Below are 26,412 nucleotides of genomic sequence, written 5' to 3' on the forward strand. Positions count from 1 at the left end.
AATAGCCACATGTGGCTGCTGTGTTGGGTGGCACGACTCTAGGTCTCTCCTAGCTCTCAAGGCTTATGGCACTTGGCTGAATCATGCAGAATTCCCCAAAGCTCCAAAGACCCTCTTTTGGGTAGCAACAGGGCAGAGCCCTCAGCCTCCGGGGAAAGCCTGACTTAACCTAACTTGTGTGGGAGGAGAAGACAGGGCCACCTGGGCTTGATACAGGCTCCAGAGGTGGAAGAGAGACTGAGGGCTGGGACCAAATGTGGAGAATGGAGAAAGGGGAACCCCAGCTACATAGTATCTCACGCTTCTCCTTCACTATTCCCTTCAGTATTTCCATGCCCCTCCTCGGAACTGAATGGCCCAGGTCAGATGGGAGGGGAGTCCTTCCAGGCTGTGCCAGGACAGCAGGGCCAGAGCCAGAGCAGGCAGGGTGGTTGGCAGCCCCACCTGGCCGGGAAGCCATTGGGTACCCTGCCAGGGCCAACCTGCAGCCTCGGGTCCAGTGGCTCCCATCCTCATGGGCTATTGGATCGGTTGTGTGCTTAGGATGGTTTCTCCCCTCCTCAGGAACCACGTGGGTTGAGGCAGGTAACAAGTCTGTCCCGGGCCTCTAAAGGGACTTCTGCCCTGGGACTCTGCCTGAGGCACTGGCAGGGAAGCCAACTGCCTGTCTGCAGGGGAGCTCTGGTTCCTCTGGCACCTGGGGATCTGGCCCAGGAGGCACTTTGTCCTTTGGGTTTTAGGCTCAACCCTTTGCAGGTCTGGAGCTGTTGCAGCCAGCTGCAGTGACTCACTGGGGAGGGAGGGAAAAAGGGAGGGTGAGGCCGAGGTGTGGGCGAGGATGATCTGGCTCTGCTAGCTCTCCCCATCGCTGGCTGCTGGCACAGCACCAGGATGCTGGGGTGAGCAAAGGGGCCCTCCTCCAGGAGGAGGACAGGGGTGTCTGCGCGATCTGAAGGGGTGGCTTCAGTTCTGTGTGAGAGATGAAGTCTGGAATCTTTTTTCCTTCCCTGCCTCTGCCCAGCTCCTTTTCTGCAGGGCTAGCTGCTGAGCACTGGACACTGGGAGAGAATGTGCCATGTAAGCCCCAGCTTTGCTGTTTCACACTGGGAAGGGTCAGAGTGATTTCCCATCGCAGCCTTCTCTGCGGCCGGAAGGGAGGAGGTGTTTTCCCCAGTTTGCACCTGAGCCCACAGGCTCAGAGTCTTTGCTCACCTTGTAGCCAGCACCTGTGTTGACAAGGAGACACGTCGTCCACACCGCGTTGTCAAACGGGAGGATGGCTGTCGGGGGCTGGGGTCTGTGTTTCTCTTTCATCCGTGTTGTGATCTGCCTGAGATAGGAACTGCTAAGTGCCCACAAATTCCTAAGAGACACAGTCTCATCCTCAGAGGTCACCTCTAGCGCCTTCAAGACCCCATGTACATTTCATTTCCCCCAGAAGGCTCCCAAGCCTTCTGGAATATTCTGCGGCAAAATCGGTCACAGCTAGTGCACCTTGCTCATCTGATGTGTGTCTGTGACAGGAACTGAGTCTTAAATCTCCCTGTCCGGCACATGGGTGCGTGAGTGACGTGAGGTCACCGTCTTAATGCAGCGTATAATTAGGTGCCGGACCCAGCTGTGTCCATCCCTGGCCGGTTCCATCTGCAGTGCAAAGTATAGTGTTGGGCATGTGGAGGCAGCCGGTATACGTGCGTTGATTGACTGTTGATAGTTCTGGATGTAAACAGCTGTAGGCGGGGCTTTGGATCAGGTTCCCCATGACTTATAGTGTTCCTCACACCATTTCAATTGGTGGCCACTGCCTCCATTTTGTGCGGTGGCTGTAGTCCATAGCCCTATGCAGAGTCCTGCCTGGTATCTTTCCAGGGCGCCTGCAGATGACAGCTCATCCTGTGGCTAGAGGGCGAATTTATTACTAAATGCTTGCATTTAAAGGGGCCTGGCTCAGGGCCTGGTGTGGGCAGCCAGCAGGCCTGGACTCACCATGGGCCAAGTCGGGCTCATCTGGGCTCTAGCTTTAGGGCTTGGGTGGTGCCTGGTGGGGCTGGGATCTCCTTTGTTCAGGCAGCTTCCTGTGGCAGGGCTCCCAGAGCTGCCAGCTGGTGAGGCACCCCCTTGGTCCCGGGGACTGGGTGAGACCAGGTGGCCCGAGTCTGTGTCTCTGAGGAAGGTGGAACACTGCCATTCCTCCTTGGAGGCAGCCTCTGAGGAGGCTCCCACCTGTTACAAGCGGCAGACTTGGGATGGAGTAGGCAAAAGAGTTACAGACTCAGTGGGCCAGGCGCGGCGGCTCACGCCTGTAATCCCAGCACTTTGGGAGGCCGAGGAGGGTGGATCACGAGGTCAGGAGTTCAAGACCAACCTGGCCAAGATGGTGAAACCCCATCTCTACTGAAAATACCAAAAATTAGCTGGGCTTGGTGGGTGTAATCCCAGCTACTTGGGAGACTGAGGCAGAGAATTGCTTGAACCTGGGAGGGGGAGGTTGCAGTGAGCCGAGATCATGCCACTGCACACCAGCCTGGGCTACAAAGCGAGATTCCGTCTCCAAAAAAAAAAGGAGTTACAGACTCGGGTCCAAGCCCAGCATAGTTGTGCTGTCATGTGTACCCCGGGTAAGCTGTTCTCGCAGAGACTCAGTCTCTGTCTGTGAAATTGGCGCAGTAACATCTCCCTCTTGAAGCTGTAGTTGAGAATGTGGGTCGAGGCTAGGCACAGTGGCTCCTGTTTATAGTCCCAGCACTTTGGGATTGTTTGAGCCCAGGAGTTCTGGACCAGCCTGGGCAACATGGCAAAACCCCATCTCTCCAAAAATACAAAAATTAGCCAGTTGTAGTGGCACGTGGCTGTGGTCCGAGCTACTTGGGTGGCTGAGGCAGGAGAATCACTTGAGTCCAGGAGGTTGAGGCTGCAGTGAGTCGTGATCGTGCCCCCGCACTCCAGCCTGAGTGACAGAGCCAGACCCTGTCTCAAAAAAATAAAACGAGGCCGAGTGCGTGACTCACGCCTGTAATCCCAGCACTTTGGGAGGCTGAGGCAGGCGGATCACGAGGTCAGGAGCTCGAGATCATCCTGGCTAACACGGTGAAACCCCATCTCTACTAAAAATACAAAAATTAGCTGGGCATGGTGCATGGTGGCGGGTGCCTGTAGTCCCAGTTACTCAGGAGGCTGAGACAGGAGACTGACTTGAACCCAGGAGACGGAGCTTGCAGTGAGCCAAGATCTGCTATTGCATTCCAGCCTGGGCGACAGAGTGAGACTCCGTCTCAAAAAATAATAATAATAAAGAATAAAAAATAAAAAAAGAAAGAAAATAAAAAGAATATGGTGAGAATGTGCATGTGAAACGGCTCCTGGCGGCTGGTGTTCATTTTTTTCTCCTTTATTGCCTCCATTTTCACAGATGAGGAAATGGAGATTCAGAAAAGTGAAGTGTCTTGGCCAGGGTCCCACAGCTTGAAGGAGGCAGAGCCAGGATCTGACTCCAAGTCTGGCTCCTCTGAGGTCCCTTTCTGCTGTGCCAGGCTGGAGAGTCATGAACGAGTGGAAGTGATGGCGGTGGTGGGGGTCGGGGTTGTGTGCTGGCCTGGGTAGCAGAGGACCCGGCTGTCCCTTGGGTGGGGACTCGAGCAAGCTGACTGCTGACCGGAGTGTGAGCATCATCATGAACTTTCCCCTAGGTTGTGACCGAGATCCTGACGAGAGAGACTGAGGGGAAGAGAGGAAGGAGGGGCGGGCTCCTGGCAAGGCATTTGCTCCTGAGCGGAATCCTGCAAAGGTCAGTAGGTGGGAGAGGCAGAGAGAGGCGGAGGTGATGGAATGTGGGGAGGGTGGGCCCCGTGTGGATGGGAGGCTGGGGCTGTGGGGGACAGGGATGAAGGACTGGCTACCTCTGGGGCCAGTTGCCTCTGCTATCTCATTTCCATCTTCTTTGTTATGCCTTGGGAGAACTCCCACAGTGGAAGGACGTGAGACAAGGTAACCCATCCCCAACACCTCACCTGGCAGGTGAGCCGGCTGCAGGGGCAGGGGCATTGCCGAGGGCCCCATTCCCTGGAGTTTATAGCACCAGAGATCGCTAGCTTTCCCATGCCCTAATGTCCTCCCACCCGCACTGACCCCAGCTCCATTTCCTCACCTCATCCCAGATGGAGAAGGAGGAGGAGACAACCCGGGAGCTGCTGCTGCCCAACTGGCAGGGTAGCGGCTCCCACGGGCTGACCATCGCCCAAAGGGATGACGGCGTCTTTGTGCAGGAGGTGACGCAGAACTCCCCTGCGGCCCGCACTGGGGTGGTCAAGGAGGGTGAGTCTCCAGGGTATGGACGGGGTGCTGGAGGTTGGGGGGTTGGCAGGGGTGTTGGAGGGAAGGACAGGGAGCAGGCAGAAGTGGGCGAGTGGCTGCCGAGGGCCTGTTCCCAGTGGCATCAGGATGGGCGGTACCCAAGCCCTGCCCTCTCTTGGCCACTCTGTGTCTGTCACTTGTGGTCTTCAGGGGAGGCAGTTGTGTGGGGTAGTGGACACCTGGTCCTCAGATCTGACTCCACCACCCACTAGCTCTGCAGATTTGGGCAAACGAGTTGGCCTTGCTCTTTTTTTTTTTTTTTTGAGATGGAGTTTCGCTCTTGTTGCCCAGGCTGGAGTGCAATGGCATCATCTCAGCTCAGTGCAACCTCCGCCTCCTGGGTTCAAGCGATTCTTCTGCCTCAGCCTCCAGGGTGGCTGGGATTACAGGCATGCGCCACCATACCCGGCTAATTTTGCATTTTTAGTACAGACGGGGTTTCTCTATGTTGGGCATTCTGGTCTCGAACTCCTGACCTCAGGAGATCTGTCCGCCTCGGCCTCCCAAAGTGCTGGGATTATAGGCATGAGCCACCGTGCCTGGCCCCCACAAATTGGCCTTTCTAAGCCTCAGTTTCCATGTCTGTACAATGGGTATTACCACGCCCACCTTGAGGGTGGTCATGAGATCAAGTCAGTTCAGTGCCCAGTGTGTGGTGGCTGTGTGCGATTTCCCTGAGGCTCTTTGGGCCTTACCTGCTTCCTGCTCTTCCCTGCTCAGGGGACCAGATTGTGGGTGCCACCATCTACTTTGACAACCTGCAGTCGGACGAGGTGACCCAGCTGCTGAACACCATGGGGCACCACACGGTGGGCCTGAAGCTGCACCGCAAGGGGGACCGCTCCCCCGAGCCTGGCCAGACCTGGACCCGTGAAGTCTTCAGCTCCCGCAGCTCTGAAGTGGTTCTGGTGAGTGCCTCACCGGCCCATCTGTGCCCTGAGCTCCCCCGGCCACGCCAGCCTGCTGAGCCCACTCCTGAGCCTCCCAGCTGCCTCCAGAGCCTCTCTTTTTGCTCCTTCTCCTCCTCTCACCTGTTTTCACTCGCTTGATCTCTTGGCCACCCTGTTTCTTTCTGCTTTCATGTGACATGTGGCTGTGCTGCCCCTGAATGTCTTCAGTGAGTCTCTTCAGAGTGGCCACAGTATGGGAACTGACTTGTGCAGCCCGGCCCTAGACGCTAGGAGGAAGGTCAGCTGTTTTGCAAGAATCTTTCAAATGACTTCACAGGTGCCCAGCTCCACCTCACAGGCACCATTTTTCTCTCTGCAGAGGCCTGATACATTCTGTGGGTCAGACGCTGGACAGCAAAGTGCCTGTGGGGACATTGTTCCTTCTCGTGGCTTGTTTATTTAACAAATAATGGGTCCTCAAAGTGAGACTGTTAACCCAAGCACAATCAGTCTTAGGCTCAACAAGTGCTTTCCAGGGTACAAGGGCCTCTGAGAAAATTCCCCTCCTGGTTAAACAAAGCCAGTGGGTTGAGAGTTGGGCGCTGCAGGGCCCGGTCTCTTGGGAGGTCTCCCTGGCACAGGCCGATTTGAATCTCTAACTGAATGGAAATCCTCTCAGTCCAAGAGTATACCTCCCACTCCCTCTCCCTGGTTTTTGCTTCCCGGTATGCCCTCCAGAAAATTTCTGATTTCCTCCTGTGATGTGACTGTCAACCCCTTTCTTTACTCCCTTGTGCTGTGGCCCAGGAGGCTCCATGGACCTCTGTTTTGGTCCCAGCTTCTCTGGGAAACAGGCAACGTGTTGTCGGCTGGGCTGTGGCCGGGCATTTGCTAACTCAGGCAGACTCTGCTGCAACCTCTGCCCGGCGTGTCTTTCTGCAGAGCGGGGATGATGAGGAGTACCAGCGCATCTACACCACGAAGATCAAGCCACGGCTGAAGTCGGAAGACGGAGTGGAAGGAGACCTTGGGGAGACCCAGAGCCGCACCATCACGGTGACCAGAAGGGTCACGGCCTACACTGTGGATGTGACCGGCCGGGAAGGAGCCAAGGACATAGACATCAGTAGCCCTGAATTCAAGATCAAGATTCCAAGACATGAACGGACTGAAATCTCCAATGTGGATGTGGAGACCCAGTCTGGAAAGACCATGATCAGACTGCCCTCGGGCTCGGGGGCAGCCTCTCCAACGCCAGGCTCTGCTGTGGATATCCGAGCAGGGGCCATTTCTGCTTCAGGACCAGAGCTCCAAGGTGCTGGCCACTCAAAGCTCCAGGTCACCATGCCTGGGATAAAGGTGGGAGGCTCAGGTGTCAATGTCAGTGCAAAGGGCTTGGACTTGGGTGGCAGAGGAGGGGTCCAAGTTCCAGCAGTGGACATTTCATCTTCTCTTGGGGGTGGGGCAGTAGAGGTGCAGGGCCCATCTCTGGAGAGTGGTGATCATGGCAAAATGAAAATTCCCACCATGAAGGTGCCGAAATTTGGTGTCTTGACAGGGCCTGAGGGCCAGACGCCAGAGGCAGGGCTGAGGGTTTCTGCACCTGAGGTCTCTGTGGGGCACAAGGGCGGCAAGCCAGGCTTGACTATCCAAGCCCCTCAGCTGGAAGTCAGTGTGCCCTCTGCCAATATTGAGGGCCTTGAGGGGAAGCTGAAGGGCCCCCAAATCACTGGTCCATCACTTGAGGGTGACCTAGGCCTGAAAGGTGCCAAGCCACAGGGGCGCATTGGGGTCGACGTCTCTGCTCCCCAAATTGGGGGTAGCATCACTGGCCCCAGTGTGGAAGTTCAGGCCCCTGATATTGATGTTCAGGGGCCTGGGAGCAAACTGAACGTGCCCAAGATGAAAGTCCCCAAGTTCTCTGTATCAGGTGCAAAGGGAGAGGAAACTGGGATTGATGTGACACTGCCTACAGGTGAAGTGACTGTTCCTGGGGTCTCTGGGGATGTCAGCCTGCCTGAGATTGCTACTGGTGGGCTGGAAGGAAAGATGAAAGGTACTAAAGTCAAGACTCCTGAAATGATTATTCAGAAACCTAAAATCTCCATGCAGGATGTGGATCTGAGCCTTGGGTCTCCTAAACTGAAAGGAGATATTAAGGTTTCTGCTCCTGGGGTACAAGGTGATGTTAAAGGCCCTCAAGTGGCAGTTAAAGGCCCCAGAGTGGACATAGAGACCCCAAACCTAGAGGGAACCTTGACAGGCCCCAGGCTTGGCAGTCCTTCTGGGAAAACTGGAACCTGTAGGATCTCTATGGCAGAAGTAGACTTAAATGTGGCCACACCGAAAGTGAAAGGGGGTGTAGATGTTACACTCCCCAAAGTAGAAGGGAAAGTCAAAGTCCCTGAAGTTGATGTCAAAGGCCCCAAAGTGGACATCAGTGCCCCAGATGTTGAAGCACATTGCCCAGAATGGAACCTGAAAATGCCTAAGATGAAAATGCCCACGTTCAGCACTCCAGGAGCCAAAGGGGAAGGTCCAGATGTGCATATGACTCTACCCAAAGGAGATGTCAGTATTTCAGGGCCCAAGGTCAGTGTGGAAGCCCCAGATGTCAACCTAGAGGGTCTCGAGGGGAAGCTTAAAGGTCGCCCTGATGTTAAGCTGCCTGATATGAGTGTCAAGACACCAAAGATCTCCATGCCTGATGTAGATTTGCACGTGAAAGGTACAAAGGTGAAGGGAGAGTATGATGTAACTGTACCAAAGCTTGAAGGAGAACTCAAAGGCCCGAAAGTGAACATTGATGCCCCAGATGTGGACATTCATGGCCCAGACTGGCACTTGAAGATGCCCAAGATGAAAATACCCAAATTCAGTGTGCCAGGGTTCAAAGCAGAGGGCCCAGAAGTGGATGTGAACCTGCCCAAGGCTGATGTGGACATTTCCGGGCCCAAGGTAGATGTTAGTGTTCCTGATGTGAGCATTGAGGGACCAGAAGGGAAATTGAAAGGGCCCAAGTTTAAGATGCCTGAGATGAACATCAAAGTCCCCAAGATCTCCATGCCTGATGTGGACTTACATTTGAAAGGCCCTAACGTAAAGGGAGAATATGATGTCACAATGCCAAAGGTTGAAAGTGAGATTAAAGTTCCTGATGTTGAACTTAAAAGTGCCAAAGTGGACATCGATGCCCCAGATGTAGAGGTTCAAGGTCCAGACTGGCACCTCAAGATGCCCAAGATGAAAATGCCCAAGTTCAGCATGCCTGGCTTCAAAGCAGAGGGCCCAGAAGTGGATGTGAACCTGCCCAAGGCTGAAGTTGACATCTCAGGACCCAAGGTGGATGTTGAAGTTCCAGATGTGAATATTGAAGGACCTGAAGGAAAGCTGAAGGGCCCCAAGTTCAAGATGCCAGAGATGAATATCAAGGCCCCCAAGATCTGCATGCCTGATGTGGACTTGCATATGAAAGGTCCTAAAGTAAAGGGAGAATATGATGTGACAGTGCCAAAGCTGGAAGGGGACCTGAAAGGCCCAAAAGTAGATGTCAGTGCCCCAGATGTTGAAATGCAGGGTCCTGACTGGAACTTGAAGATGCCAAAGATTAAAATGCCCAAATTTAGCATGCCCAGCCTCAAAGGAGAGGGGCCAGAATTGGATGTGAACCTGTCCAAAGCGAATGTGGACATTTCTGCACCAAAAGTAGATCTTAGTGCTCCAGATCTGAGCCTTGAAGGACCTGAAGGGAAGTTGAAAGGCCCCAAGTTTAAGATGCCTGAGATGCACTTCAAAGCTCCTAAGATGTCTCTGCCAGATGTTGACCTGGATCTTAAAGGACCCAAAATGAAAGGAAATGTAGATATTTCTGCACCAAAGATAGAGGGTGAGATGCAGCTTCCAGATGTGGACATCGGAGGTCCCAAGGTAGACATTAAAGCACCAGATGTGGAAGGCCAAGGCCCAGACTGGAGCCTGAAAATACCCAAGATGAAAATGCCCAAGTTCAGCATGCCCAGTCTCAAAGGTGAGGGCCCAGAGGTGGATGTGAACTTGCCTAAGGCTGACGTTGCTGTCTCAGGACCCAAGGTGGACATTGAAGCCCCAGATGTGAGCCTCGAAGGTCCAGAAGGGAAGCTGAAGGGTCCCAAGTTTAAGATGCCTGAGATGCACTTCAAGACCCCCAAGATCTCCATGCCTGATGTGGACTTACACTTAAAAGGCCCTAAAGTCAAAGGGGATGTGGATGTGTCTGTGCCCAAGGTAGAAGGTGAAATGAAAGTGCCAGATGTTGACCTCAAAGGACCCAAAGTGGACATTGATGCCCCAGATGTGGATGTTCATGGCCCAGACTGGCACCTGAAGATGCCCAAGATGAAAATGCCCAAGTTCAGCATGCCTGGCTTCAAAGCAGAGGGCCCTGAAGTGGATGTGAAGCTGCCCAAGGCTGATGTTGATGTCTCAGGACCCAAGGTGGATGTTGAAGTCCCAGATGTGAGCCTTGAGGGCCCGGAAGGAAAGCTGAAGGGCCCCAAGTTTAAGATGCCCGAGATGCACTTCAAGTCCCCCAAGATCTCCATGCCTGATGTGGACCTGAATCTTAAGGGGCCAAAACTGAAGGGAGATGTGGATGTGTCCTTGCCTGAGGTAGAAGGTGACATGAAAGTGCTAGATGTTGATATCAAAGGGCCCAAAGTTGACATTAGTGCTCCAGATGTGGATGTTCATGGCCCAGACTGGCACCTAAAGATGCCCAAGGTGAAAATGCCCAAGTTCAGCATGCCCGGCTTCAAAGGAGAGGGCCCTGAAGTGGATGTGAAGCTGCCCAAGGCTGACCTTGATGTCTCAGGACCCAAGGTGGATGTTGAAGTTCCAGATGTGAATATCGAAGGTCCAGACGCAAAACTAAAAGGTCCCAAATTCAAGATGCCGGAAATGAATATAAAGCCTCAGAAGATATCCATGCCAGATGTGGGTTTGCATTTGAAAGGTCCTAAAATGAAAGATTATGATGTTACAGTTCCAAAAGTAGAAGGAGAGATAAAAGCTCCCGATGTTGACATCAAAGGCCCAAAAGTTGACATTAATGCACCAGATGTGGAGGTTCAAGGCCCAGACTGGCACCTGAAGATGCCCAAGGTGAAAATGCCGAAGTTCAGCATGCCTGGCTTCAAAGGAGAGGGCCCAGATGTGGATGTGAACCTGCCCAAGGCTGACATTGGTGTTTCGGGACCCAAGGTGGACATTGATGTTCCAGATGTGAATCTTGAAGCTCCAGAGGGGAAACTAAAAGGCCCTAAGTTCAAGATGCCAAGCATGAATATACAGACACACAAAATCTCTATGCCTGATGTTGGGCTTAATTTGAAAGCTCCTAAACTGAAAACTGATGTAGATGTTTCCCTTCCCAAAGTGGAAGGAGAGTTGAAGGGTCCTGAAATTGATGTGAAAGCCCCTAAGATGGATGTGAATGTTGGTGATATTGATATTGAAGGTCCAGAAGGGAAGTTGAAGGGCCCCAAGTTTAAGATGCCTGAGATGCATTTCAAGACCCCCAAGATCTCCATGCCGGATGTGGACTTACACTTGAAAGGCCCCAAAGTCAAAGGGGATGTGGATATGTCTGTGCCCAAGGTAGAAGGTGAAATGAAAGTGCCGGATGTTGACATCAAAGGACCCAAAGTGGACATTGATGCCCCAGATGTGGAGGTTCAAGGCCCAGATTGGCATCTGAAGATGCCCAAGATGAAAATGCCCAAGTTCAGTATGCCCGGCTTCAAAGCAGAGGGCCCTGAAGTGGATGTGAATCTGCCAAAGGCTGACATTGATGTGTCTGGACCCAGTGTGGACATTGATGCTCCTGATTTGGATATTGAGGGACCAGAAGGAAAGTTGAAAGGCTCTAAATTTAAGATGCCCAAGTTGAATATAAAAGCTCCCAAGATCTCCATGCCAGATGTGGACTTGAATTTGAAGGGACCCAAACTGAAGGGAGAGATAGATGCTTCTGTGCCAGAACTGGAAAGTGATGTCAGAGGGCCGCAAGTTGATATCAGAGGTCCTTTTGTGGGAGCGGAGGTGCCTGATGTTGATCTGGAGTGTCCTGATGCAAAGTTGAAAGGGCCCAAGTTTAAGATGCCTGAGATGCACTTCAAGGCCCCCAAGATCTCCATGCCTGATGTGGACTTACACTTGAAAGGCCGCAAAGTCAAAGGGGATGTGGATGTGTCTGTGCCCAAGGTAGAAGGTGAAATGAAAGTGCCAGATGTTGACATCAAAGGACCCAAAGTGGACATTGATGCCCCAGATGTGGATGTTCATGGCCCAGACTGGCACCTGAAGATGCCCAAGATGAAAATGCCCAAGTTCAGCATGCCTGGCTTCAAAGCAGAGGGCCCAGATGTGGATGTGAACCTGCCCAAGGCTGACATTGATGTCTCAGGACCCAAGGTGGACGTTGAAGTTCCAGATGTGAGCCTCGAAGGTCCAGAAGGGAAATTGAAGGGCCCCAAGTTTAAGATGCCCGAGATGCACTTCAAGACCCCCAAGATCTCCATGCCGGATGTGGACTTACACTTGAAAGGCCCCAAAATCAAAGGGGATGTGGATGTGTCTGTACCAAAATTGGAAGGAGATTTAACAGGCCCCAGTGTGGATGTGGAGGTGCCTGATGTTGAGCTGGAGTGTCCTGATGCAAAGTTGAAAGGCCCTAAATTTAAGATGCCAGATATGCACTTCAAGACCCCCAAGATCTCCATGCCGGATGTGGACTTACACTTGAAAGGCCCTAAAGTCAAAGGGGATGTGGATGTGTCTGTACCAAAATTGGAGGGAGATTTAACAAGCCCCAGTGTAGATGTGGAGGTGCCTGATGTTGAGCTGGAGTGTCCTGATGCAAAGTTGAAAGGGCACAAGTTTAAGATGCCTGAGATGCACTTCAAGACCCCCAAGATCTCCATGCCGGATGTGAACTTAAACTTGAAAGGCCCCAAAGTCAAAGGGGATGTGGATGTGTCTGTGCCCAAGGTAGAAGGTGAAATGAAAGTGCCAGATGTTGACATCAAAGGACCCAAAGTGGACATTGATGCCCCAGATGTGGATGTTCATGGCCCAGACTGGCACCTGAAGATGCCCAAGATGAAAATGCCCAAGTTCAGCATGCCTGGGCTCAAAGCAGAGGGCCCTGACGTGGATGTGAAGCTGCCCAAGGCTGACATTGATGTCTCAGGACCCAAGGTGGATGTTGAAGTCCCAGATGTGAGCCTTGAAGGTCCAGAAGGGAAGCTGAAGGGCCCCAAGTTTAAGATGCCCGAGATGCACTTCAAGACCCCCAAGATCTCCATGCCTGATGTCGATTTCAATTTAAAGGGACCCAAAATCAAAGGAGATGTTGACGTTTCTACCCCAAAGCTGGAGGGAGAGTTAAAAGGTCCAGAATTGGATGTCAAAGGTCCCAAATTAGATGCTGACATGCCAGAAGTAGCTGTGGAAGGCCCAAATGGCAAGTGGAAAACTCCTAAGTTCAAGATGCCAGATATGCACTTTAAAGCTCCCAAAATCTCTATGCCAGACCTCGATCTACACTTGAAGAGCCCCAAGGCAAAAGGAGAGGTGGATGTAGATGTTCCCAAATTGGAAGGGGAACTTAAAGGGCCACATGTGGACGTCAGTGGGCCAGACATTGACATTGAGGGACCAGAGGGCAAATTGAAAGGCCCTAAGTTCAAGATGCCTGATACACATTTCAAAGCCCCCAGTATTTCTATGCCGGATGTTGACCTAAATCTCAAAGGACCCCAAATCAAGGGGGATGTAGATGTGTCTGTGCCTGAGGTAGAAGGTGAAATTGAAGTACCAGATGTGAACATCAAGGGCCCCAAAGTTGATGTAAATGCCCCCGATGTCCAAGGTCCAGACTGGCACCTGAAGATGCCCAAGATGAAAATGCCCAAGTTCAGCATGCCTGGCTTCAAAGCAGAGGGCCCAGATGTGGGTGTGAACCTGCCCAAGGCCGACATTGATGTCTCAGGACCCAAGGTGGACATTGAAGGCCCTGATGTTAACATTGAAGGACCAGAGGGAAAGTTGAAAGGGCCTAAGTTCAAGATGCCAGAGATGAACATTAAAGCCCCCAAGATCTCCATGCCTGACTTTGATTTGCATCTGAAAGGTCCCAAGCTGAAGGGCGATGTGGATGTTTCTCTGCCTAAAGTGGAAGGTGACCTCAAGGGCCCCGAAGTTGACATCAAGGGGCCCAAAGTGGATATCGATGCCCCAGATGTGGGTGTTCAAGGCCCAGACTGGCACCTGAAGATGCCCAAGGTGAAAATGCCAAAGTTCAGCATGCCTGGCTTCAAGGGAGAGGGCCCAGATGTGGATGTGAACCTGCCCAAGGCTGACATTGATGTCTCAGGACCCAAAGTGGACATTGAAGGCCCTGATGTTAACATTGAAGGGCCGGAGGGAAAACTGAAAGGGCCTAAGTTCAAGATGCCAGAGATGAACATCAAAGCCCCCAAGATCTCCATGCCTGATATTGACTTAAACCTGAAAGGCCCCAAAGTAAAGGGTGATGTGGATGTTTCCCTTCCTAAAGTGGAAGGTGACCTTAAGGGCCCAGAAGTTGATATCAAGGGCCCAAAAGTGGACATTGACGCACCTGATGTTGATGTTCATGGCCCAGACTGGCACCTAAAGATGCCCAAGATAAAAATGCCCAAGATCAGCATGCCTGGCTTCAAAGGAGAGGGTCCAGATGTGGATGTGAACCTACCCAAGGCTGACCTTGATGTCTCAGGACCGAAAGTGGATGCTGAATGTCCCGATGTGAATATCGAAGGACCTGAAGGAAAGTGGAAAAGTCCAAAGTTTAAGATGCCTGAGATGCATTTTAAGACTCCAAAGATATCCATGCCGGATATTGACCTGAATCTCACAGGTCCAAAAATAAAAGGAGATGTGGACGTTACAGGCCCTAAGGTAGAGGGAGATCTGAAAGGTCCTGAAGTTGACCTCAAAGGCCCCAAAGTGGACATTGATGTCCCAGATGTTAATGTTCAGGGTCCAGACTGGCACCTGAAGATGCCCAAGATGAAAATGCCCAAGTTCAGCATGCCTGGCTTCAAAGCAGAGGGCCCTGAAGTGGATGTGAACCTGCCCAAGGCTGACGTTGATGTCTCAGGACCCAAAGTGGACATTGAAGGCCCTGATGTTAACATTGAAGGACCAGAGGGAAAGTTGAAAGGGCCTAAGTTCAAGATGCCAGAGATGAACATCAAAGCCCCCAAGATCTCCATGCCTGACTTTGATTTGCATCTGAAAGGTCCCAAGCTGAAGGGCGATGTGGATGTTTCTCTGCCCAAAGTGGAAGGTGACCTCAAGGGCCCCGAAGTTGACATCAAGGGCCCCAAAGTGGACATTGATGTCCCGGATGTGGATGTTCAAGGCCCAGACTGGCACCTGAAGATGCCCAAGGTGAAAATGCCAAAGTTCAGCATGCCTGGCTTCAAAGGAGAGGGCCCAGATGTGGATGTGAACCTGCCCAAGGCTGACATTGATGTCTCAGGACCCAAAGTGGACATCGATGTTCCAGATGTGAATATCGAAGGTCCAGAGGGAAAATTAAAAGGTCCCAAGTTCAAGATGCCTGAGATGAATATCAAAGCCCCCAAGATCTCCATGCCTGACATTGATCTTCACCTGAAAGGCCCCAAGGTGAAGAGTGACGTGGATGTGTCTCTGCCCAAAGTGGAAGGTGACGTGAAAGTTCCTGATGTGGATATTAAAGGCCCCAAAGTGGACATTGATGCCCCAGATGTGGACGTTCAAGGCCCAGACTGGCACCTGAAGATGCCTAAGATAAAAATGCCCAAGATCAGCATGCCTGGCTTCAAAGGAGAAGGTCCAGAAGTGGATGTGAACCTGCCCAAGGCTGACATTGACGTCTCAGGACCCAAGGTGGACATTGATGTTCCAGATGTGAATATCGAAGGTCCAGATGCAAAACTGAAGGGCCCTAAATTCAAGATGCCAGAGATGAACATCAAAGCTCCTAAAATATCAATGCCTGATTTAGACCTCAATCTTAAAGGCCCTAAGATGAAAGGAGAGGTGGATGTTTCACTTCCAAATGTAGAAGGTGATTTGAAAGGACCTGCTCTTGACATAAAAGGCCCAAAGATAGATGTAGATGCTCCAGATATTGACATTCATGGCCCAGATGCCAAATTAAAAGGTCCAAAACTGAAGATGCCTGACATGCATGTAAACATGCCTAAGATCACCATGCCAGAAATTGACTTGAATTTGAAAGGCTCAAAGCTTAAAGGAGATGTCGATGTCTCTGGGCCCAAGTTGGAAGGTGACATTAAAGCTCCCGGTTTGGATATAAAGGGCCCAGAAGTGGACGTTTCTGGTCCTAAGCTTAATATTGAAGGCAAGTCAAAGAAATCTCGTTTTAAGCTTCCCAAATTTAATTTTTCAGGCTCCAAAGTTCAGACACCTGAGGTGGATGTCAAAGGTAAAAAGCCAGATATTGACATAACAGGTCCAAAAGTTGATATTAATGCTCCTGATGTCGAGGTCCAAGGAAAAGTGAAAGGATCCAAGTTTAAAATGCCTTTCCTGAGTATTTCATCTCCCAAAGTTTCTGTGCCTGATGTGGAGCTAAATTTGAAAGGTCCTAAAGTCAAAGGAGATTTAGATGTTGCAGGTCCCAATTTAGAGGGTGACTTGAAAGGCCCCAAAGTGGATATTAAGGCACCAGAAGTCAATCTAAATGCACCTGAGGTGGATGTTCATGGTCCGGACTGGAATCTGAAAATGCCCAAGATGAAAATGCCCAAATTCAGTGTGCCTGGCTTAAAAGCAGAAGGGCCAGATGTAGCTTTGGATCTGCCGAAAGGAGACATCAACATAGAGGGACCAAGTATGAACACTGAGGGCCCAGAACTCAATGTGGGAGGTCTGGAGGGAGGCTTGAAAGGCCCCAAATTCAAGATGCCTGACATGAATGTCAAAGCTCCCAAGATCTCCATGCCTGACCTTGACTTCAACTTGAAGGGCCCCAAGGTGAAAGGTGATGTGGATGTTTCTCTTCCCAAACTTGAAGGGGATCTGAAAGGGCCAGAGGTTGATATCAAAGGCCCTAAAGTGGATATCAGTGCCCCAGATGTGGATGTTCATGGTCCAGACTGGCATCTGAAGATGCCCAAAGTGAAAATGCCCAAGTTCAGCATGCCCGGCTTCAAAGGAGAGGGCCCCGAAGTGGATGTGAACCTGCCCAAGGCTGACCTTGACATCTCAGGACCCAAGGTGGACATTGATGTTCCAGATGTGAATATTGAAGGTCCGGATGCAAAGCTGAAGGGCCCCAAGTTCAAGATGCCTGAGATGAACATCAAAGCCCCCAAGATCTCCATGCCTGACTTTGACCTGAACTTGAAGGGACCGAAAATGAAGGGTGATGTGGATGTGTCTCTGCCCAAAGTGGAAGGTGATCTAAAAGGCCCTGAGGTGGACATCAAGGGCCCCAAAGTGGACATTGACACGCCTGACATTAACATTGAAGGCCCAGAGGGTAAATTGAAGGGACCCAAATTTAAGGTACCAGAGATGCATCTGAAGTCTCCCAAAATATCGATGCCTGACATTGATTTAAACCTGAAGGGCCCCAAGGTGAAGGGTGATGTGGACGTTTCTCTGCCCAAAGTGGAAGGCGACTTTAAGGGCCCTGAAGTTGACATCAAAGGCCCCAAACTGGACATTAATGCTCCGAATGTGGATGTTCAAGGCCCAGACTGGCACCTGAAGATGCCCAAGGTGAAAATGCCAAAGTTCAGCATGCCTGGCTTCAAAGGAGAGGGCCCAGATGTGGATGTGAACCTGCCCAAGGCTGACATTGATGTCTCAGGCCCCAAGGTGGACATTGATGTTCCAGATGTGAATATCGAAGGGCCAGAGGGAAAGTTGAAAGGGCCTAAGTTCAAGATGCCTGAAATGAACATCAAAGCCCCCAAGATCTCCATGCCTGACATTGATCTTCACCTGAAAGGCCCCAAGGTGAAGAGTGACGTGGATGTGTCTCTGCCCAAAGTGGAAGGTGACGTGAAAGTTCCTGATGTGGATATTAAAGGCCCCAAAGTGGACATTGATGCCCCAGATGTGGACGTTCAAGGCCCAGACTGGCACCTGAAGATGCCTAAGATAAAAATGCCCAAGATCAGCATGCCTGGCTTCAAAGGAGAAGGTCCAGAAGTGGATGTGAACCTGCCCAAGGCTGACATTGACGTCTCAGGACCCAAGGTGGACATTGATGTTCCAGATGTGAATATCGAAGGTCCAGATGCGAAACTGAAGGGCCCTAAATTCAAGATGCCAGAGATGAATATCAAAGCTCCCAAGATCTCCATGCCTGATTTTGATTTGCATTTGAAAGGCCCTAAGGTGAAAGGAGATGTGGATGTTTCTCTGCCTAAGATGGAAGGTGATCTAAAGGCCCCTGAGGTTGACATCAAGGGCCCCAAAGTGGACATTGATGCCCCAGATGTGGATGTTCATGGCCCAGACTGGCACCTGAAGATGCCCAAGGTGAAAATGCCCAAATTCAGCATGCCAGGATTTAAAGGAGAGGGCCCAGAAGTGGATGTTAATTTGCCCAAAGCTGACATTGATGTCTCAGGACCCAAAGTGGACATTGACACTCCTGATATTGACATTCATGGTCCAGAAGGGAAACTGAAGGGCCCCAAATTTAAAATGCCTGACCTGCACCTCAAGGCACCGAAGATCTCTATGCCTGAAGTTGACCTGAATCTGAAAGGTCCAAAGGTGAAGGGTGATGTGGACGTTTCTCTGCCCAAAGTGGAAGGTGACTTCAAGGGCCCCGAAGTTGACATCAAGGGCCCCAAAGTGGACGTTGATGTCCCAGATGTGGATGTTCAAGGCCCAGACTGGCACCTAAAAATGCCCAAAGTGAAAATGCCCAAGTTCAGCATGCCTGGTTTTAAAGGAGAGGGCCCAGAAGTGGATGTGAACCTGCCCAAGGCTGACCTTGACATCTCAGGACCCAAGGTGGACATTGATGTTCCAGATGTGAATATCGAAGGTCCAGATGCGAAACTGAAGGGCCCTAAGTTCAAGATGCCAGAGATGAACATCAAAGCCCCCAAGATCTCCATGCCTGACTTTGATTTGCATCTGAAAGGCCCCAAGGTGAAGGGCGATGTGGATGTTTCCCTTCCTAAAGTGGAAGGTGACCTCAAGGGCCCCGAAGTTGACATCAAGGGCCCCAAAGTGGACATTGACGCCCCTGGTGTGGATGTTCAAGGCCCAGACTGGCACCTGAAGATGCCCAAGGTGAAAATGCCCAAGTTCAGCATGCCAGGATTCAAAGGGGAGGGCCCAGATGTGGATGTGAACCTGCCCAAGGCTGATATTGACATCTCTGCCCCCAAAGTGGACATTGATGCCCCTGATGTCAGTATTGAAGGTCCAGATGCAAAACTGAAGGGCCCAAAGTTCAAGATGCCAGAGATGAACATCAAGGCCCCGAAGATCTCCATGCCTGACCTTGACTTTAACTTGAAGGGCCCCAAAGTGAAGGGCGATGTGGGTGTCTCTCTACCCAAAGTGGAAGGTGATCTCAAGGGCCCTGAAATTGATATAAAAGGCCCCAGTTTGGACATGGAAACCCCTGATGTCAATATTGAAGGTCCAGAAGGAAAACTGAAGGGGCCCAAATTTAAGATGCCTGAGATGAACATCAAAGCCCCCAAGATCTCCATGCCTGACTTTGACTTGCATCTGAAAGGTCCAAAAGCAAAGGGTGATGTGGATGTTTCACTACCTAAGCTGGAAGGTGATCTGAAAGGGCCAGAGGTAGACATCGAAGGTCCTGAAGGAAAGCTCAAAGGTCCCAAGTTTAAGATGCCTGATGTTCATTTCAAAACCCCACAAATCTCCATGAGTGACATTGATTTGAATTTGAAAGTACCTAAGATAAAAGGAGATATGGACATTTCCGTTCCTAAACTGGAAGGAGATCTGAAAGGTCCCCAAGTGGATGTCAAAGGCCCTGAAGTGGACATTGACGCTCCTGATATTGACATTCATGGTCCAGAAGGGAAACTGAAGGGCCCCAAATTTAAAATGCCTGACCTGCACCTCAAGGCACCGAAGATCTCTAGGCCCGAAGTTGACCTGAATCTGAAAGGTCCAAAGGTGAAGGGCGATGTGGACATTTCTCTGCCCAAAGTGGAAGGTGACCTCAAGGGCCCTGAAGTTGACATCAAGGGCCCCAAAGTAGACGTTGATGTCCCAGATGTGGATGTTCAAGGCCCAGACTGGCACCTAAAAATGCCCAAAGTGAAAATGCCCAAGTTCAGCATGCCTGGCTTCAAAGGAGAGGGCCCAGAAGTGGATGTGAACCTGCCCAAGGCTGACCTTGACGTCTCAGGACCCAAGGTGGACATTGATGTTCCAGATGTGAATATCGAAGGTCCAGATGCGAAACTAAAGGGCCCCAAGTTCAAGATGCCAGAGATGAACATCAAAGCCCCCAAGATCTCCATGCCTGACTTTGACTTAAACCTGAAAGGCCCCAAAGTGAAGGGCGATGTGGATGTTTCCCTTCCTAAAGTGGAAGGCGATCTCAAGGGCCCAGAAGTTGACATCAAGGGCCTAAAAGTGGACATCAACGCCCCTGATGTGGATGTTCAGGGCCCAGATTGGCACCTGAAGATGCCCAAGGTGAAAATGCCCAAATTCAGCATGCCTGGCTTCAAAGGAGAGGGCCCAGAAGTGGATGTGAACCTGCCCAAGGCTGACCTTGACGTCTCAGGACCCAAGGTGGACATTGATGTTCCAGATGTGAATATCGAAGGTCCAGATGCGAAACTAAAGGGCCCCAAGTTCAAGATGCCAGAGATGAACATCAAAGCCCCAAGATCTCCATGCCTGACTTTGACTTAAACCTGAAAGGCCCCAAAGTGAAGGGCGATGTGGATGTTTCCCTTCCTAAAGTGGAAGGCGATCTCAAGGGCCCAGAAGTTGACATCAAGGGCCTAAAAGTGGACATCAACGCCCCTGATGTGGATGTTCAGGGCCCAGATTGGCACCTGAAGATGCCCAAGGTGAAAATGCCCAAATTCAGCATGCCTGGCTTCAAAGGAGAGGGCCCAGATGTGGATGTGAACCTGCCCAAGGCCGACATCGATGTCTCGGGACCCAAGGTGGACATTGATGTTCCAGATGTGAATATCGAAGGTCCAGATGCAAAACTGAAGGGCCCCAAGTTCAAGATGCCTGAAATTAATATCAAAGCTCCCAAGATCTCCATACCTGATGTTGACCTAGATTTGAAAGGACCCAAAGTAAAAGGAGAGTATGATGTGGCTGTCCCTAAGGTTGAAGGGACTTTGAAAGGCCCAGAAGTAGACCTTAAAGGTCCAAACCTGGATTTCGAAGGCCCCAATGCCAAACTCAGTGGCCCATCTTTGAAGATGCCGTCACTGGAGATATCTGCTCCTAAAGTAACTGCTCCTGATGTTGATTTGCATCTCAAGGCACCAAAAATTGGATTTTCGGGTCCGAAGTTAGAAGGTGGTGAAGTGGACCTCAAGGGGCCCAAAGTTGAAGCTCCAAGCTTAGATGTACACATGGACAGCCCAGATATTAACATCGAAGGGCCAGATGTTAAAATCCCCAAATTTAAGAAACCCAAGTTTGGATTTGGGGCAAAAAGTCCCAAAGCTGACATCAAATCACCTTCACTAGATGTCACTGTTCCTGAGGCAGAGCTGAACCTTGAGACTCCTGAAATTAGTGTTGGTGGCAAGGGGAAGAAAAGTAAGTTTAAAATGCCTAAAATTCATATGAGTGGTCCTAAAATTAAGGCCAAAAAACAGGGATTTGACCTGAATGTTCCTGGGGCTGAAATTGATGCCAGTCTCAAGGCTCCTGATGTAGATGTCAACATCGCAGGGCCGGATGCTGCACTCAAAGTCGACGTGAAATCGCCGAAAACCAAGAAAACGATGTTTGGAAAAATGTACTTCCCAGATGTAGAGTTTGACATTAAATCACCTAAATTTAAAGCTGAGGCTCCTCTCCCTAGCCCCAAATTGGAGGGTGAACTCCAGGCACCTGATCTGGAACTTTCTTCGCCAGGGATTCACGTCGAAGGTCCTGACATCAAGGCGAAGGCTCCCAAGGTCAAGATGCCAGGTGTGGACATCTCAATGCCAAAAATAGAGGGTGACCTGAAAGGCCTCAAAGTGCAGGCAAACTTGGATGCACCTGATGTCAATATCGAAGGCCCAGATGCTAAAGTCAAAACACCTTCCTTCGGCATTTCTGCCCCTCAAGTCTCCATCCCTGATGTGAATGTGAACTTGAAAGGACCAAAGATGAAGGGTGATGTCCCCAGCGTGGGACTGGAAGGACCAGATGTAGATCTGCAAGGTCCGGAAGCAAGAATTAAGTTCCCCAAGTTTTCCATGCCCAAGATCGGCATCCCTGGTGTGAAAATGGAGGGTGGGGGAGCCGACATCCATGCTCAGCTACCCTCTCTTGAAGGAGACTTGAGAGGACCAGATGTTAAGCTCGAAGGGCCTAATGTTTCTCTAAAGGGGCCGGGAGTAGACTTGCCTTCAGTAAACCTCTCTATGCCAAAAGTCTCTGGGCCTGACCTTGATCTGAACTTGAAAGGACCAAGTTTGAAGGGAGACCTGGATGCATCTGTTCCCAGCATGAAGGTGCATGCTCCAGGGCTCGACCTCAGCAGTGTCGGTGGCAAAGTGCAGGTGGGAGGAGACGGTGTGAAAGTGCCAGGGATCGATGCCACAACAAAGCTTAACGTTGGGGCACCAGATGTGACACTGAGGGGACCAAGCCTGCAGGGAGACCTGGCTGTCTCTGGTGACATCAAATGCCCTAAAGTATCCGTAGGAGCTCCTGATCTAAGCTTGGAGGCATCCGAAGGCAGCATTAAACTTCCCAAAATGAACCTGCCCCAATTTGGCCTCTCTGCCCCAGGGTCCGACTTGCACGTTAATGCCAAGGGGCCGCAGGTTTCCGGAGAACTGAAGGGGCCAGGTGTGGATGTGAACTTGAAAGGGCCTCAGATTTCACCACCGAATGTGGACTTGAACTTGGAAGGACCAAAAGTGAAAGGGAGCCTTGGGGCCACTGGCGAGATCAAAGGCCCCACTGTTGGAGGAGGTGTTCCAGGCATCAGTGTTCAAGGCCTAGAAGGAAACCTCCAGATGCCTGGAATTAAGTCCTCTGGGTGTGATGTGAACCTGCCAGGTGTGAATGTGAAACTCCCAGCTGGGCAGATTTCTGGTCCTGAAATCAAAGGTGGTCTGAAAGGTTCAGAAGTAGGTTTCCACGGGCCTGCTCCCGATGTCAGTGTGAAGGGGCCTTCCTTTAATATGGCATCTCCTGAGTCAGATTTTGCCATCAACTTGAAGGGCCCAAAAGTCAAAGGAGGTGTGGATGTTTCAGGGGGTCTCAGTGCCCCAGACATCAGCCTCGGTGAAGGGCATGTGAGTGTTAAAGGTTCCGGAGGTGAGTGGAAGGGACCCCAGGTCTCCTCTGCTCTCAACTTGGACACATCTAAGTTTGCTGGGGGCCTTCATTTCTCAGGACCAAAGGTGGAAGGAGGTGTGAAAGGAGGTCAGATCGGACTCCAGGCTCCTGGGCTGAGTGTGTCTGGGCCTCAAGGTCACTTGGAAAGTGGATCTGGAAAAGTAACATTCCCTAAAATGAAGATCCCCAAATTTACCTTCTCTGGCCGTGAGCTGGTTGGCAGGGAAGTGGGGGTGGATGTTCACTTCCCTAAAGCAGAGGCCAGTGTCCAAGCTGGTGCTGGAGACGGCGAGTGGGAAGAGTCTGAAGTCAAACTGAAAAAGTCCAAAATCAAAATGCCCAAGTTTAATTTTTCCAAACCTAAAGGGAAAGGTGGTGTCACTGGCTCACCAGAAGCATCCATTTCTGGGTCCAAAGGTGACCTGAAAAGTTCAAAGGCCAGCCTGGGCTCTCTGGAAGGAGAGGCAGAGGCCGAATCCTTTTCACCAAAAGGCAAATTCTCCTTATTTAAAAGTAAGAAGCCACGGCACCGCTCAAATTCATTCAGTGATGAAAGAGAGTTCTCTGGACCTTCCACCCCGACGGGGACTCTGGAGTTTGAAGGTGGGGAGGTGTCGCTGGAAGGCGGGAAAGTTAAAGGGAAACACGGGAAGCTGAAATTCGGTACCTTTGGTGGATTGGGGTCAAAGAGCAAAGGTCATTATGAGGTGACTGGGAGTGATGATGAGACAGGCAAGTTACAGGGCAGTGGGGTGTCCCTGGCCTCTAAGAAATCCCGACTGTCCTCCTCTTCTAGCAATGACAGTGGGAATAAGGTTGGCATCCAGCTTCCTGAGGTGGAGCTGTCAGTTTCCACAAAGGAAGAGTAGCAGGCCCTTGTATGTGTGTACATATATATATATATATAACAAAACATCAGCCTTGGCTGTGTTCCTATATAAACTCCAAAGGGAAGCACACCGCCCGCCTCAGCAATCATGCAAAGATCTTGCCTGGCCCGGTGGCAAGCGCTGAAAAACCGACCGCCTGTAGGCTCCTGGAACTATACAGATAGGTAAAGAGTTCCAAGTTCGTCCAGCTCATGTGCAAAGTCAACAGTATTTGCCTTAAGATTTCATATATATATATTTTTTGCATTGACTGCTGAGAGCTCCTGTTTACTACGCAAGCTTTTGTGTTTATTATCCTCATTTTTACTGAACATTGTTAGTTTTGGGGTAATGGAAACCCACTTTTTCATTGTAATGACTTTGGGGCTTTTGTTAGTAAGGGTGGGTGGGGTGATGGGTTGCAGACGGAGGTCAGGTCTTCCTCTTTTCTGAGATTGGATCTGTTCAAACAGCAAACACCCACAGATGGCCCAGAGGTGGCGGCAGTCAGAGTGTGTGGGTGTTTTTAGGATTCTTTAGCGTTGCTTCTTTCACCCAGGGGTGGTGGTCCCAGCCAGTTTGGTGCTGACGGTGAGAGGAAATTAGAACCTGTTTGCAAATTGTCCAACCCACCCCCTCAACATGAGGGGCTTCCATTTTCTGTGTTTTGTAAGGAAAATGTTTCCTTCAGGCCGCCATGTTCCTGATATTAGTTCTGATTTCTTTTTAACAAATGTTATCATGATTAAGAAAATTTCCAGCACTTTAATGGCCAATTAACTGAGAATGTAAGAAAAAAATTGATGCTGTACAAGGCAAATAAAACTGTTTATTAACCTTGATGTCTTGTGCCTTTGCATTCTGCATTGCGGGCGTGTGAAACCTGGGGAAGTGGCACAGCCAGCTGTGACTGTTCACACCAGATCCATCTGGTGGCATTGCTAGTTTCATCAGTGACAAGGCAGTGATCTTTGGGAGCTAGTGGGAGAAAAATTTTGCTTCTTGATTCTCATGGTGAGGCTAGTTGTGCCACTGCTGAGAAATCAAGGGGAGGCTTGGCCTCAGGACCCACTCACCTACTTTGCATCCTCAGATATGAATATACAATTCATGTCTGAATTAGAACTGGTTCTAAATGGGTTAGAGATGTGAACGGTTAAAAGGCCTCCTGGAATTACCGAAAGGGCTCTGCTTAGGAATCGCTGGTCTGCCATTTATCCCTGACACGGCTGCAGGTTTGCTGAGTGACTGCTGTCGCTCGGGCTGGAGTGCAGTGGCACAATCTCAGCTTACTGCAACCTCCTCCTCCTGGGTTCAAGCGATTTTCCTGTCTCAGCCTCCCGAGTAGCTGGGATTACAGGCACCTGCCTCTACGCCGGGCTAATTTTTGTATTTAGTAGAGACAGAGTTTCACCATGTTGGCCAGGCTGGTCTCAGACTCCTGACCTCCAGTGATCCACCCGCCTCGGCCTCCCAAATTGCTGGGATTACAGGTGTGAGCCACTGCGCCTGGCCAGGGTGCCGATCTTGTATAAGGTATCTTTGTGGTTCTTTCTAGTCCATTGTAGGGCTAAATATTATGAAAAATTCTTCTGACCAAAGTCCCCTTTTGATTTCCAGCTCTGTTGACAATATGTGGGGGTGGGGGAGGGGTGGTTCTAGTCACTGGCTCCTAATGTTGGTCATTGCTGGTCAGAGGGTGATGCCTTCTTGTACTTGGACCAAGCTTGTCTCCCTTGCCATGCCTTAGAGATGCCACATTTCTGCCAGTGGAGGCAGCTCTGCACCTCTCTGGATCCCCCCAGAACAGAGAGAAAATAGCTCCCACCCCATCCTTCCCTGTCTAGTATCAACTTGTCAGTGGGATCTCCTGCCAGTGCGGGCTCCACCTGTCCTTGCTTGGATTTCAGACATGCATTTCCCAGCTTCATCCTCACCTCGGCCAGCAGAGCCAGTGTCCCTGGGGGTTTTGGAGCTGAAGGGTGGCTCCTGGTTTTGGAAAGAGACAGGTTGGGAGGGAGGGAGGCCCTGGATACCCTGCTGCTTTTTAGATAACCGACCTACAGCTTCTTTTGTGATTTGGACAAGATGCTTAACCTGTTTGAGCCTCAGTTTCCTCACCCTTAAAATTGGGATAGCAGCATTCATAGTGCCAGAGTTCGCCCAGGTATTTGGGTTATACATTGCATGACGGCTCCACAATGAAGTGTGCAGCATTCATGTGACAGTCAGATACATACTTACGGAGAGCACGAGAGCTGGCATGAACTCCTAGAGAGACAGCCATGAGCCCATCTTCTACAGAAACCCCCTGGTTGCACTGGGCCACACCCAGACACTCCAGCCATAAGCATGCTCAGGCTCAATGGTGCACACAACTGCACACATCATGGTCTGTCCTAACAGGGCCTGGGGCTGTCCCCGGGATGCTGCTTTCACTCAACCAACCACGCTGGAAACCCATCTGTTCCTTCCTCAACTCTGAAGCCAAGAGTGTGGGGCAGGTCAGAGTGTGTGTGCTGCTCAAGATGAGTAGCCCTGGTGTCTGGAGGGTGGGGTGAGTGGGCGACGGCGGGGTGAGTGGGCGATGGGGTGAGTGGGCGACGGTGAGGTGAGTGGGCGACGGTGGGGTGAGTGGGCGACGGTGGGGCGAGTGGGTGATGGTGGGGCGAGTGGGTGACGGTGGGGCGAGTGGATGACGGTGGGGCGAGTGG

The 26,412-nt window shown here is 51.0% G+C and overlaps 1 protein-coding gene across 1 annotated transcript in view; it reads left to right on the top strand.

Annotated features, from left to right (window-relative positions):
- Positions 1–24,540, top strand: part of AHNAK (AHNAK nucleoprotein) — a 31,633-nt gene extending 7,093 nt beyond the window's left edge. The window contains 5 exon segments of the mRNA XM_017878381.1: positions 3,687–3,784; positions 4,155–4,311; positions 5,071–5,258; positions 6,183–20,175; positions 20,178–24,540. Coding sequence (XP_017733870.1) covers positions 4,155–4,311; positions 5,071–5,258; positions 6,183–20,175; positions 20,178–23,698 — 17,859 coding nt within the window. The 5' untranslated portion in view covers positions 3,687–3,784 and the 3' untranslated portion in view covers positions 23,699–24,540.
- Positions 24,541–26,412: the final 1,872 nt, after the last annotated feature.

Source organism: Rhinopithecus bieti, unplaced genomic scaffold, assembly GCF_001698545.2.
Source record: "Rhinopithecus bieti isolate Rb0 unplaced genomic scaffold, ASM169854v2 scaffold_11488, whole genome shotgun sequence".
In the NCBI taxonomy this organism is placed as follows: Eukaryota; Metazoa; Chordata; class Mammalia; order Primates; family Cercopithecidae; genus Rhinopithecus; species Rhinopithecus bieti.